This window comes from Clinocottus analis, unplaced genomic scaffold, assembly GCF_023055335.1.
Source record: "Clinocottus analis isolate CAN_PGR_092001 unplaced genomic scaffold, fCliAna1.0.p SCAF_16, whole genome shotgun sequence".
NCBI lineage: Eukaryota > Metazoa > Chordata > Actinopteri > Perciformes > Cottidae > Clinocottus > Clinocottus analis.
In genome coordinates this window covers 14,127,940-14,141,504 of record NW_027175887.1, presented here as the reverse complement: position 1 = coordinate 14,141,504, position 13,565 = coordinate 14,127,940, and the positions used below count along the sequence as shown (strand labels likewise).

The following is a 13,565-nucleotide window of genomic DNA, read 5'->3' as shown; positions in this document are numbered from 1 at the left end:
GGGTGACGGGGGGTTTGGGCCGGTGGCACAGGCAGGAGGTGCGGTAGTGGAGCGGAGCGGGGGCGCTGCGGGTGCCCCAGTGGCATGAGGGCGTCGTCAGGGTGCGCGAGGAGAGGCCACAGCCAGTCAAGCCGGGACACTCCAGAGTGACGGCTGCCCCGAGAGGGGGGCGAAAGGAACAGGGGAAGGGGGCGAGGGTGGGGGAGGGGGGCAGCTGGTGCAGACTGTCCTCGCCTACATGCAGCACCCCAAAGCAGGCCACCCAGTCAGTCCAGAGTTCGGCTCCAGCCTTGTTATGGTCCGAAGATGAGGGTCCCCCTGATGGGCAGACCAGGAGCCCCCTGGATCCGGCCGCTGTGGAGACTACATCTCATCCCATTTGCTGAGCAGACTGACCCAAATATACAGTCACTGCAGGGTAGAGGTGGATGGGAGCCGAAAGAGGGAAGATGGAGGGGAACGGAAAAGGAGAGGGAGCGGGGGGGACCGTCTGAAGGGCACAGAAAGGAGCCGATGGAGGAGATGAGTGGGGATGTGAGAGAGATGTGAACGGGAAAATGATGTTGCGAGAGCAGAGCTGCTTGGCAAACAGTACTAAAATATTTAGATGATGGAGGTGAGAGGGATGGAGCGATGGTGACGCCAGGACGGAACGATGACCATAGTATCGAGTGATGGAGGTAGGGGGAGCTTGGATGACAGCGGCAACATCGGGGGAGAGAGACGGGAGAAGCAGATGACAATAGCAAGAGAAGAAAACGAGGATGAGGAGAGCGAGAGAGAGACAGAGAGAGAGAGAGACAGAGAGGGATGCAGGTAGGCCTGTGGCAGACGGTCAGGCTGGAGAATCACACCAGAGCTCTGGTCTGGAAAAACAGGCTCCCTCTCCCTGCGTCGGCTGCCCCTCCCCCACGGTACGGATCCAGAGGCCCGGCCCAGTCCTACCGGTGCATCAGCCGTCTCACACCGAGCCCCAACAACACACAGTCAGTCAGTCCACAGTCAGTCAGGCTGCCTTCCCGATCGCTCCGTAGCCCAGTCCCCTGCTCCGAGTCAATCCATGCCTCAGCTGGCCGGGATGCCAGAGGTCTAATCCTGCTGCTTCAGGCTGCCGTTGCTCCTCCAATGCTCTGCCTCTTGCGCCATTTCCCTGGATGCTGTAGACAGCTCTCGCAAGCTAATCAGGCAGTGTGGCTGCAGGCGCATGCATGTGTGTGCGCGCGCGTGTGTGCGTGTCTGTGCCTGCTTCTGCTCTCAGCCTGCGAGTGCGCATGCGCGACAAGGCAGCATGTACGTCTGTCGAAAATATGTGTGTGTGCAAGGGTGTGAGAACGAGTGAGAGACTGAGTGGGAATATTCATGTGTACCTCCATGTTGGCACAGAGCGGAGGATTTATGTAGCTCAGAAAGGCAGCGACATATTCACAGGGACTCTGTTTACCCCGGGAGACGTCTCTCTGCACATTGTATGTACACACACACAGAAATGAACACACAGACACACACAAAGGATGTCCTTCAAGCACATCCTGTCGTCTCTCCCTCAGTCCTTCATCACAAGCTTGACTGAATGTAAACACACATGAAGAACCTTTTTTTTTTTTCATCACCAGTGATGTGCAACATGGGAAGAATTTCCAGAATCAAACAAATAAGGCACCTCGTCGCTGTCGCTTTAAGACGGAACACTATTAAAGGAGCATCCCCTCTATTTCATTGGTTGTCGCCCGAACCACATGGCTTGTGGTCAGAGTGGGAAGCCAATGACTAAAAAGGAAGGGCAGACCCTGCTGCTGTTCGATAGCAACCAAGGTTACAGCAGAGACATCAGCATCACCATGTCCTCCATAACCACAGACAGTCACCCTCTCTCCATTCTCTCTCTCTCTCTCTTTCTCTCTGTTCTGTCTCTCTCTCTCTCTCTCTCTCTCTCTCTCTCTCTCTCTCTCTCTCTCTCTCTCTCTCTCTCTCTCTCTCTCTCTCCGGGTGCCCCAACAAATACAAGTACACACAGGCTTAGGAAGCCTGCTCATGTTCTCTCATTTCGACAATCAGACGTATGCTCACTACAACCTCCATCTCTTGCAGTTGTACACACTCACGCTTAACTCGGCATAATCGGTGCATTTTGTCAAACAAATGCCATGAAAGCTCAGAGACGGTCGACCACATGTGTTGCATTAATTATTCATCAAGACTAATACCACAGGACTGCGAATAAACCCAGCAAACAACAAGTTTTACAGAATTACATTGAATGAACAACTCTCTGTACGTTTTCTAAACAATAGTGTGTCCAATGTGTCAGGTGTTTCAGATGAAGGGTTTTTACAACCAAATGTTCTTAGAATGAGTAAGTTTGACCAAACTACTCCTGCAGGTTGTTTTTTTAATTGATTTAATATTTGACCTTAGTGGAGCTTAAACAGGAAGTTCTATCCATGATGCATGTTGTACAGGGATACAGCTGCTACCGCAGGATTCATTCACGAGCTTGGTGCCACCTTGAGGCAGGAGGGCAGTGGAAGTACAGCATGTTTGTGTGTGGACAGGTGTGCACCTTGTTGGAGGCCATCTCGCTGACGGAGCGGTGGGTCTGAATGGTCTCCAGCTGGTCCAGACACCAGTCCAGTTCCTCCAGAGTCTCCCGAGCCATCTGCTGGTATGTCTCCTCTGTAGAGGACACACACACACACAGTGATGACCTGGGAGGAGATCGATTGTCTTTTGCTCTGTAAGTTAATAGTTTAAGGGTTGAAAAATGTCCACTGTGGCCATGAATGATAGGAAGCATCTCTTTAAATCAATATAATAATACGAGACAACGACTGGATCCAAAGTTATTTGTGTTATTTGATGTGGTCACATTGTGTATATTAATATGTTTGTAAAAAAATATATACTTCAGCTTTCACTTTAAAACTGATTGACTAAATATACATCTTCACAAGGCAATAATGAGATATGTTATTTGTTTCCTAATGCTGTAAAAATCATACATCATCAGTAGAGTGTGATATTGATCTATCTATCTATCTATCTATCTATCTATCTATCTATCTATCTATCTATCTATCTATCTATATATATATATATATATATATATATATATATATATATATATATATATATATATATATATATATATATATATATATACAGGAAAAACTCTCATACATTAAGTGTTAAACTAAATAAAAAGTCAAAATCTTCAGCATTCTATGTTGAGTCTCTTTAATGTGTACAGCACAGCTAATTAAATCCTCAATAATAGCCTCATGATGTTCTGTGCGGTCATTTTCATTACTGGTGATGCATTCAGGGAGTGTGGGAGCCTTCAGTGTGTCCTCACAGCCGTGCAGGGGACCGTGAGACTCTTTGGACTCCGAGTTTTAATTAGCCGACAACCTACCAGAGAGTGTAGCTTGGGGAACAGTGGGTTGGCTTGTCACTGGTGACCTCCTGTGGACAAACACATCATTACATCAGAAGGAGAACCACACGCTGCTGCCCCCTGCTGGGCTTCAACACACACTCGGCATTACAGGGGGAGGAGGGGGCAACAAAAGGCTCTGCTCACGCAGGGGGTTTAAATATGTATTTGTTTATATGCCCCTAAAAAAAGAGAGCAAGTGTGACTTTTGACTCTCAAAATGCCTTTGAATAATGAAGGATTATTAAATATGTATTCATCCAAATTGAGACAAAGACAAAGCTGTGCTCTCCTCTCATGTACAGCCTTCATGGTCCCACGGTTGAGCATTGAGGAAGGCATTTTCAGGACACTGAATAATTATAGATGCTGATAATGCTCTGGTGCTTTGATTTATACATCTATATATATATAACTAACATATTGGCGTGCAGCTAAAAGCCTGTCAACTGTCTACATCTGCTGCACTCCGAAAGAAGAAGAGTATTGACCGCCTCTCGGTCGTCTGGGTGCAGACTCAGGGACACGCGACTACAGGCGTCATGCTCTCCGCACTCTATTCTCAGCCAGCGTTTTGGAGGGACGCCAAATAATGCACATTGCATTTCCCCTTTGAGCGCACCCTGATAATCCTAAACTGGTTAATCATGACGGCTAAATTGTTTCCCTACGGGAGCACGGAGGAGGAGACATTTGCAAACACACGCTGCAAACTAAGCAGGCAGTCGTGATGGGTGTAAGTTAGGGGGGTGGGGGGTGGGAGGGGGAGAGGGGGTCGCTTGACAACATGATACTGACTTGTTAGTGGGTGTTGTGACATTGGCGAGGATGGTGAAGTTGCTTCTTACAGTTCGTAGGCTGGCCAACACCTGGGGGATGGATGGACAGCGTAGGGCGGAGAGAAGGAGGGAGGGGAGGGAGCAGGAGGAGTGGGGGACAAGTTCACTCCACTAATTAGCCACCTTTTCCAGTCATTTACAGCAATTAAACATGTCAGACGGCGGCGCACGAGGAAAGCATACCTGGGCGAAAGGGGTGACGATCATGTCTTCGGCGTGCCTGCGGGGCGAAAAAGCAAAAAGGTGCACACACAAAAATTAGATGGATGTGAGCGCCTGGGTGCAGCTCGGCGTTGGTGTTTACATGAGGGGCCGCATCTGTTCGCTGGATGTTTACAAAGAACGTATGTGGATCTAAACAGAGAAAGTGTCCTGAATATACACTGATGGGAGGTTCTGGGTGCGTTGAACTTACTGCGAGGCAAGCCAAGAAACAGACGAGAACAGTTGACGTTAAGAAGATTCATCATGATTTCATTTGCATAATGACTGCATGATTACAATCAAAACCACTGTGCTTTGTTGATTGGGATTGTGTGTATGTGTGTGTGTGCGTGTGGAGACTGGCCACATCACATGATGGGCCCAGGATGATGATGATGATGATGGCTTCGTGCTTACCCCTCACTGTTGATGGAGGAGTTGCGTGACATGGTTTTGGGGGACGTGTCGAAGTCCGAGTCCGAGCGGTACAGGAAGGACTCCCTGCGCTGGCTCTGGGGGAAAGAAGGGTGGAGCACCAACCCAGGACTCGCCTGCGAATCCATGGGACTGCGTCCTGGCGAGGGGCCATTCTCTGAATCGAAGCTGGAGGGTTGGAGAAGGCGACAAAGGGGACGAAATGGGTCTTTACATCTGTTGCATTTTCAATTTGTGCGTCTGTTTCGCTGCTGCTTCTCTTTTGCAGCGACAACAAGATAAACATGAACACACTGAGTCTAGTCTCTGCTAAAATGTGTTTGTTTTTTTTGTGTGGCTGCTGACAGAATTTTCTGATTTATGGGTTGATACAAAGAGATATCACAGTTGCCTCTGTTGAAAGCTTTAATGCTAATATGTCAACAAAATGAAACCAAACATTTGAACCATATCCAATGTTCAGATTTCTCATCTGGAATATTTTGCTAATAAGCACATAAGGTGTTGACTTATTTGCACATTCAAAACTAAAACATGTCTGTATGTAGTAACATGTTTCATGGTGGTAAACATTTAGAATAAAGTATCTCCCCTTGATTCTGGTTTCTCTCCTCAAAGAAGGCTGAATCCAAAGAAAACACATCAAACACACAGCTTTGACCCGGAGAGACAACCCAGGTTGTTGGGGCTCGCTCAGCTCATTTATGACCCCTTACACATTCAGACTGATACCAGATATATAACATCCAACCCAGGAATGTTCCACCAGCAGATCGCTGACTAACAATAAACACACGGCCAGAACGAACCGGTCGGATCCATTTAAAGGAAGTTCATAGTCTCTTTGTCAACAAAACTCCTTAATAAAACTGCTTAATAAAACCTCCTCAATAAAACTCCCTAATAAAACCGCCTCAATAAAACTTGAGATGAAAGAAGATATAATCCAACAGCTGAGAAGGGGAGTCAGTATTGATGGAATGGGCTTTTAGAGTTTGGCATCATATGAGAAGAAAACTACGGACAACTTTTTGGTAACAGAACAGACAGACGGCAATTTATCTGACAACATTTTTGAAAAGTGTTTACTTTCTGAATCGTTAACAGATGTGAACCATGAAAACAACAAAATTGTATCGAAATGACAAAACGGTCAAAATGGCTATTTTCAAATCGCAGGAGCGGCAATATTTCATAAAAGGCTAAATGTGAGTCGAAAAAACATTTTAAACATGTGTGCACACATCATATTCTTCAAACTGAAGTAAACATATTTGTTGGGTACCGATCCCTGCAAGAATCATCATCATTCTCATATGCTTTTCAATTCAATTTCGAGGTAAAAATGATCTTTCACTCTAATATATCGTCACTGCAATATCAGTCAAGTTATCGCATTTAGATATTTCTTCAAAATTATTCAGCCCGACTTCCAATATACACAGATATGATATAAATAATAGTATGAATCACTTTCAGGCTGTAGTCAGATGTTGAGATGACAAGGACAGATGGGGAACCGGTTGCAGTGTAGCTGCAGCATCTATTTTTAATGTAGGATAACTTTTATCTCCACAACACCCCTCCCCGCCCATTCCTCCCAAACTTTGCACACTTGTGTTGTCGACTCCGTTGTGAAAATTCGTTCTAAAATTAAACGTGAAGCGTGTTATTTTTAGAATTGACTTATAAATTGGCCAATTAGGAGCCACTTGTCTCCCCAGAAGGCTTTGTGAAAGTGACTACAGATCAAATTATCATTAAACAAGTTTCTCCGGCAATGAAAAGCACATCAAAAATGTCTGCCAGGGGGAATGTCTGCCAGATGCACACACTAATCCCCGTTTTATTTTTTCCCCCTGCAAACTTTGAGAGTAATTATGAGACTTCAGACTTTCACCACTTCCCAAAATCTAATCCATCTGACTGTGGTTATTAGAGCGTGTGCTTGGAATAATTCATTTTCATGACGCTGCACACCTCATCGAAAACATGGATTGATTACTGATCAGGCCTCCCGGGCACAAGTCCAGTCCCAGCCTCGTCCTTCACGTACAAAATGTCTCACACGGAGAACAAAACCACGAAGGGGAGACGCATCACGACTAGAAAGACACGTGAACAACTACCAAGAGATGCGGAACAACCAAAAAGACACATCAAACAACTTCAAAAAGACAGAAAACATCTGCAAAGAAATCCAAAAGAAAAACAAGGGAGAGACACAAAACCACAACAAAAAGAAGGTAAACCACGAGTGAGTGTGTCTTGCTCCTGTCGGCGAGGTGGCAAGGGCCTTCTGGGGGCTCGTTCTCTCTCCACCCGCCCATACGCTACTGAGAACTGGGACAAATTTAAAGATCAGTGGCTCACACGTGCAGAACTGTACCTGCAAAGGGAGGCGATGTTAGAGTGAGACGAGCGCCTGCGCTCCCGAATGCTGCAGTTCAGTTTCAAGCGGCGAAACAAAGACGAGCCTCCGTGTCCTCGAGCCTGATCGCCCGGTGACACAGGTGAGGCGAGGGAGGGCGCGGGAGGTGGACCCTCCGGACTCTCCCATAACCTCATCTGTCGCGTCAGCTTCCTCTGACTCATCGCTGTCCGCTCTGGCCCTGGCTGGAGCCGACCAGTTGAAGGAAGCTCCCCCAGCCTCCACTTAAAAATGTCTCCCTCCCTCCCCCCTCCCCCACCACCACGCAATCCCCCTCCACGACTCTTTAGTGCGTCGACTCACGTATCGAGCCGACGCGAAGACCACGTGACGTGAACTGTCCTAAATTCCAGATAGCGAGGCCTGATCCTCCCTTTAGTCCTGCTCCCCCGCGCGTCTCATGCTGGAGGAGTCAAAGTGCATAAACATGCATATCCTGCGCTGTGATCCTCCGGCCCTGGGTGCTTAAACTCCAGTTCCCCTTCTTCTCACATCCTCGGTTTGTTCCCCTGGATTCATGCAGGTCTCCTTAATCCTTTTCCCTGAGCGGGTTTTTTTGTTTGTCTCCTCCTCAGCCTCCCAGAAGAGAGCTCCTCCTGATGTTTCACCCAGCTCAGCTGTCTCCTGCTGCTGCCGCTGCCGGGACCAGCCGGACCAAACCGGACCTCTGTCCCCAGCCGGTCTCCTCGTCGCAGTGGCCGCCGCCGCCGCCGCCGCCACACGTCCACAACCCCGGAGACACCAAGCGGCCGCGACTGTGATGAGCTATGGTAATGTGCCAATTAGGCGGCCCTTTGCCCTTCACGTTGTATCTGTTACTCTTTTCTTTTTCTTTTTTTTGATCTCCTCCCCCGCCTCCCCGGCACAAGCATGTGCTCTGGCTGTCCTTATCTCACTGCTCGCAGTTCCTCTGCAGCAACAGGAAAAGGCTGATCGGTAAGAGCAACAGACAACAGGCTGCATGAGTCGAGCAACACACAGGAGCTGTGTAATTTGAAGGGGAAAAAAGAGGAGAGAAAAGAGAGAGAGAGAGAGAAAAAAAAAAAGTCAGGGGGAAACGGGTTGACTCATGCCCCTGTGTAAATGTTTACATGTTCCACTGAAGAGCGCGCAAGGTTTGCGCCCAAAACATTTCTTATTTTGACATCAACAGCCTCGCTCGGCAACAGCACTTTCCTTGGCCTTTAGACGTGAGCAGACGCAGCTCGGCCTTGATGTTCTGCATGAGCAACAATGAGACCATGAAATAGCTTTCCAACTAGGTGCGTGAGGTCAACCACTACTAATCCACTGATGACATGGGAGATGCTCGACGGCCTCAAGCAGGATTTTCTTTTTTCCCTCCAACATGGCTTCTCAACACACTGCAGCTCCAAAATGCAGAAATATTCGGCTGCGGCCGTTAAACTAGCGCAGGTATCAGGTTCCCTCGTAATAGACGGTACAGATTAACAGCAGTGCAACTGTATTAATGCTGGGATTACTGGAATTGCATTGCGAAACATTTCTGTTGTAAGTGTGGTGAGAGTGTCGCAAGAGACAACTGAAGAAGTGGTGAGCGAGTTTAGGTTTTCTCAGTAACGGTTGCACAGCGTCTGTATTGATTTCCTGTGGCATTGTCTGGTCCTCCACGTCCTCACAGAGTTGTCTTGACTGAAAAATAACATATTTCTATTACACAGTCACATTTTTATCACGTAAAACTGAAGACTTTGAGCCCTAGATGTACTATAGAGGTGGCGAGTTATTTTCAGTTAACAATAGCAGGCCAGTGTTTTTTTTTTGGAATTCAACTCAATGAAGGTTATTTGCTTTTAATTCAAAAGAGACAGGAAACAGACAAACATTCATACGCAGAGGTGTTTATGACTTTGTTGGGCCGATGAAACAATTGTTTGACGAATAAAATTAAATAAAAAAATAAGATTTTTTTATGCTTTTTGATATTTAAGTAATTAAGAGACATGTCTATAATGTGTAAATGTCTGCACTGCAGGCTGAAGTTCAGAGAATCAAAACAACAGATTAAACTTTACAGCATCACATGTTGTTGATTGATTCCTGATGAAATCTAATTCTTAGTTGCTGCTCGACTGAGCGGAAAACTCACCTCCAAACACGTTTTGTTTTTGGTAGAGGGGCTAACCTTTAGTCGTGTTTGGAATATAAATTGGACATTTTAAATTGTGTGTGTGTGTGTGTATGTGTGTGTGAGCGAGCGAGAGAGAGAGAGAGAGAGAGAGAGAAATCGTGTGTGCCGGCACGTCCGTGTGACAACCTGCACACTAAAGAGGAAAACTATCCAAACTTTGTGTGTCCCGATTTGAATATACACACTGCACCTCCAGGATGAGAGCACAAATGAGACGACTTGTGAATAGTATCTGTTTTTTTCCCTCCGCCTTTTTTGAGCGAGAGCAGCGAACCGAAAAAAAAACAAAAAAACCTGCTGCATGAATTGGGAGTTCCACCTTTCAGGGAGAAGCTATACCAGCGCGAGCACACAGGAACACAGGAAAGGTACGACGGCTTGTCAAGCGGCTTCCTCCTCTCCTCCTGCCTTGCACAATCGCCCTTTCTTCTGCGTCTCGCTTTCCCCCTCCCATGTTTTCCTGGGAGAGAGTTACTATCGTTGGTTTATGACACACAGGGGGATGGGATGGTGGAACGCATCTTAGAAAGTCGCTTACGAAAAAAGGCCTCGCACACACATGCTGCCTGTTTGAACAGTGCCGTTTCAGAGACAGACGTTGGAAAGGTGTCAAGAATTCAAATTCACATGACAGTTTCCATTGTGATCTCCGGAGAGCTGATGAGGAGACAATTATTCTATCTACTATTAAATACACCAGTCCCAGCTCAATAATAGCCGGTGGAACCTCTCAGAGTGACTCATGTGATGCACACACACACACACAGAACTGAACACACCCCCGTGTTGCTATTAAGCGCACACACACAGATGAGTTTTCACGGCGAAGCTCTTGTTTTCACTCAAACACTCCAAAAAGGCCAACTGGATGCGCGTGCGCGCGCAGACTGTACACAGGGTGATTATACGCTGTGTGCCGCCCTCTTGGCTTCATTATGTGAAAGCAGAGTCCCTGGAGTGTATCGCCGCGGACAATGACACGAAGATCAGAGGTTTCAGAGGGAAGGGGGATTTGTGCCAGCCGAGTGGCTTCCTTCCTTCGTATTGGAAGATAGCAAACAGTCTCTGTCAGGATGGAGATGAAGCGCACTTAAAACTGCTGCCTGTCGTGTAGCCGTTACCTGAGCTGCCTCCTCGTTTCAGCTCCCCGGGGCTCTGTGACGCACGCCGGAGACAAACCGATGGTGATGGGCACGTTAACAACTCGACTCTGGTTCATTTTGCGTGACGTGAGAGACGTGGTCACCGACTTGGAAAATGTAAAACTAATTTAGCGCTTGTGCAGCACATGTGTAACTTCAAGCTCGGGATGCACGCCGATCAGACCATCTGTACCTCAGCTGCCGATACCAAGTACCGAACCAATGCCATGTGTTTTAATTAACAAGCTGAACGCAACAGTGTGTGGAAGAAACGGGGATCATCCTTATCTGTGTAAAGCTTGACTCAAACACTGCGTTCCTAACTTTATACAATAAACAAATAAAGACACAGATATAAATATACATATAGGGAATATTAGTGTCTGATACCATATCGAGGTATTTAAACCAATACCCGTGCCGGTGCTCCACCACATCCAGCTGAATTAGATTCATAAAGAAACATTACACACCATTAGTGTGGTACTAGTATGCTTATTAGATTAGAACATGCATCTTCTCACAGAGAGTCCTTGTGTGCAGAATAAGCCGGGGAAATTGAACTGTTCTGCAGCGGCACTTCATTTTCTCTCCTCTCTGCACACATTTCTTCAACAAAAGGGTTTCATGTCATTAATACGGCGGGCTTCAAAGGGCTTTGGGGCTCCGAGCCAATGCAGCAATTAGTTTAATTAAACCTATAAGTCTATATGAGAGTGTAGAAGAGATTCACATACATCCCTTCCATTGACTGCACGATCGATTAATCATTAGCAATCACCAAGAGGAAGCCCCTCCCCCACCCCCATCCTCAACCGGCTTGTGCTAGTTTGCTGCCACATCAGCATTTTCCAAACCGTCTGGTCGGTGGCAGCTCTCCTCGCCCTCCATCAAACTGCGTGGTGTCGTTAATCAGGCCTCGCTGAGGGGATGCCCCGCCAACACTCATTCATTTCAGCTACTTCGAAAAAAACACTCCCAGTCAACCCCACCCGCCACTGCCACCCGCCACCCGCCACCCGCCACCGCCTTTTCCTCATTCTCTTCACTTCACTAAGTTAATGATTAACCTGCTTGAGTCCATCACCCTCTCTCTCTCCCCCCCAACGACACACAGTCCGTACTCTCAGCTCAGAGGATGACAGTTATTTCCTGCCCCCGCTTCCTCCTCTGCCAAGCAAGCACAGATGCTTGTTTCCACGTGCAAATGCAATTTCAATCCCCCCCTCCCTCCTCGCTCCTCTATTACTGCCCCCATCCACCCATGAGCTGTGCCTCACCCAGGCATTTAGCACCTGGCTGATTGCTACCAGTGTGGGGGAGGCAGTGAGGGGGGGGGAGTTTGAAGGGAAGAGAAGCGAGGACTTGCAAATTGGGAAAGGGTGCTACTTGTATAGACTGACCATATAATCACAGCTGTACTCCATTGCTGCGGTTGAATCATCCGCGGCCCTATCGAGCACATTAGTTGGGGTTTTCATTATTATTATAAAGCACTCGCTCAGGCCGGGGCACGCTTTGAGGGCAACATGCCCGTAACCGACACATCTCAAATGACATGTCCAGAGCAGGGCTTGCCATCTCCGCCTGCCTCAGCTCGCCCCTTTGTGCCTCTCAGGCGATCGCAAGAGAGATAGAAGGGACAAAAGCACGCTCGAGCCTTCTCCTATTTTAATGCAGACATTTACAGTACGATGCACAGGAGGAAGAGGCTCTGAAGGGAAAGCGCTGGCGCCACGCCACATGGACAAAGAGGGCATCTGGCCACTGGAGCTTCACAGAGCCAGGATGGGAATAATGACATGGATGGGGGGGGGGGGGGGGAGACAAGCCAAGACACTGGAGCAGAAATAAACAGTGACAGTGACAGGTTGGTCAGTGGCCACATTGTTAAATCTGATCTTTTGAGAAAAATCAACTCCTCTTTTGTCACTAATTCAATGTAATTAAATGCAAAATTTGAATCATCACCATCACGACCGCTTTCGAGCTCATAATCATGAACCCAGGCTTCGTGACTTCTTGCAACCAGGCTGCTGAGCGCTCATTAAAGGCATCAACTATATTAGCCGAGAAACATCATCATCCTATTAGCATATTTCCCCGCATACAGTCAACGCTCTGCACAGAAAACCCTTCATTTACCCGGTTTGAACAGTTGCACGATGGAGGCTTGTTATACGCGTCGTTTCGTGCATGCATCGCGGATGACTCACAGATATTTTCTCAGATACAGCTGAAAACAATACTAAATCCCATTGAAAATTCTAATCCACTTCAGCCTGAGCTCCACCCATACTTTCATTTTATAAGTCCGCAGAGCTGCAGCGAGAGCTACTTTTCAGAACTAATGCTGCACTGAGCGTGGCTGTGCTCAATATCAGAAAAACTACACTCATTACTGTGCATAGAGTATTCCAACCTTAAGTCCATCAATACTGAAAGGATTGATGCAACTGGCGAGCAAATCTGATTTGAAACTCTCAGCCGAGGTTTATTTTTATGTGAACGTTTGGTCATGTTGAAAGTAGTGAGGAGTGAAGCCCCTTTCCTTCTGGAATAAAAAACCCACTAACACCCACAACCATCTGCCTTTTGTCTGCAGTGGGAAAGGTTACAATCAAGTAACAAGTGATGCTCGTTGAAGTGAATATACGATAAATATAATCAACAATGATTATAATTCATTGACGCACAAAACATGCAGTTAATGTGCTCTCTTCAGAGCCTCCAGACTCCTGTCAGACGACAGTCATCTCAGCTCGCTTATTATCGAGAGACACTTCATTCAAACTCCACAGAAACAAAGTGAAACTCATTAAAAGCGTCTTTGTTAGTCTTTCCGCTGTTCAAGTAATCACCAACTCTGGTTTGAGAGTTTGAAAAAGAGACTGAATAAATAATCTCTATAAACAGATTCTGAATTCAC

The 13,565-nt window shown here is 47.0% G+C and overlaps 1 protein-coding gene across 1 annotated transcript in view; it reads right to left on the bottom strand.

The window, feature by feature from the left end:
- Nucleotides 1-13,565, bottom strand: part of pde4a (phosphodiesterase 4A, cAMP-specific) — a 40,212-nt gene that overhangs the window by 8,453 nt on the left and 18,194 nt on the right. Inside the window, 5 exon segments of the mRNA XM_068577842.1 lie at nucleotides 2,561-2,673; nucleotides 3,413-3,462; nucleotides 4,232-4,302; nucleotides 4,456-4,492; nucleotides 4,894-5,079. Of these exon segments, the coding sequence (XP_068433943.1) occupies nucleotides 2,561-2,673; nucleotides 3,413-3,462; nucleotides 4,232-4,302; nucleotides 4,456-4,492; nucleotides 4,894-5,079 (457 nt within the window).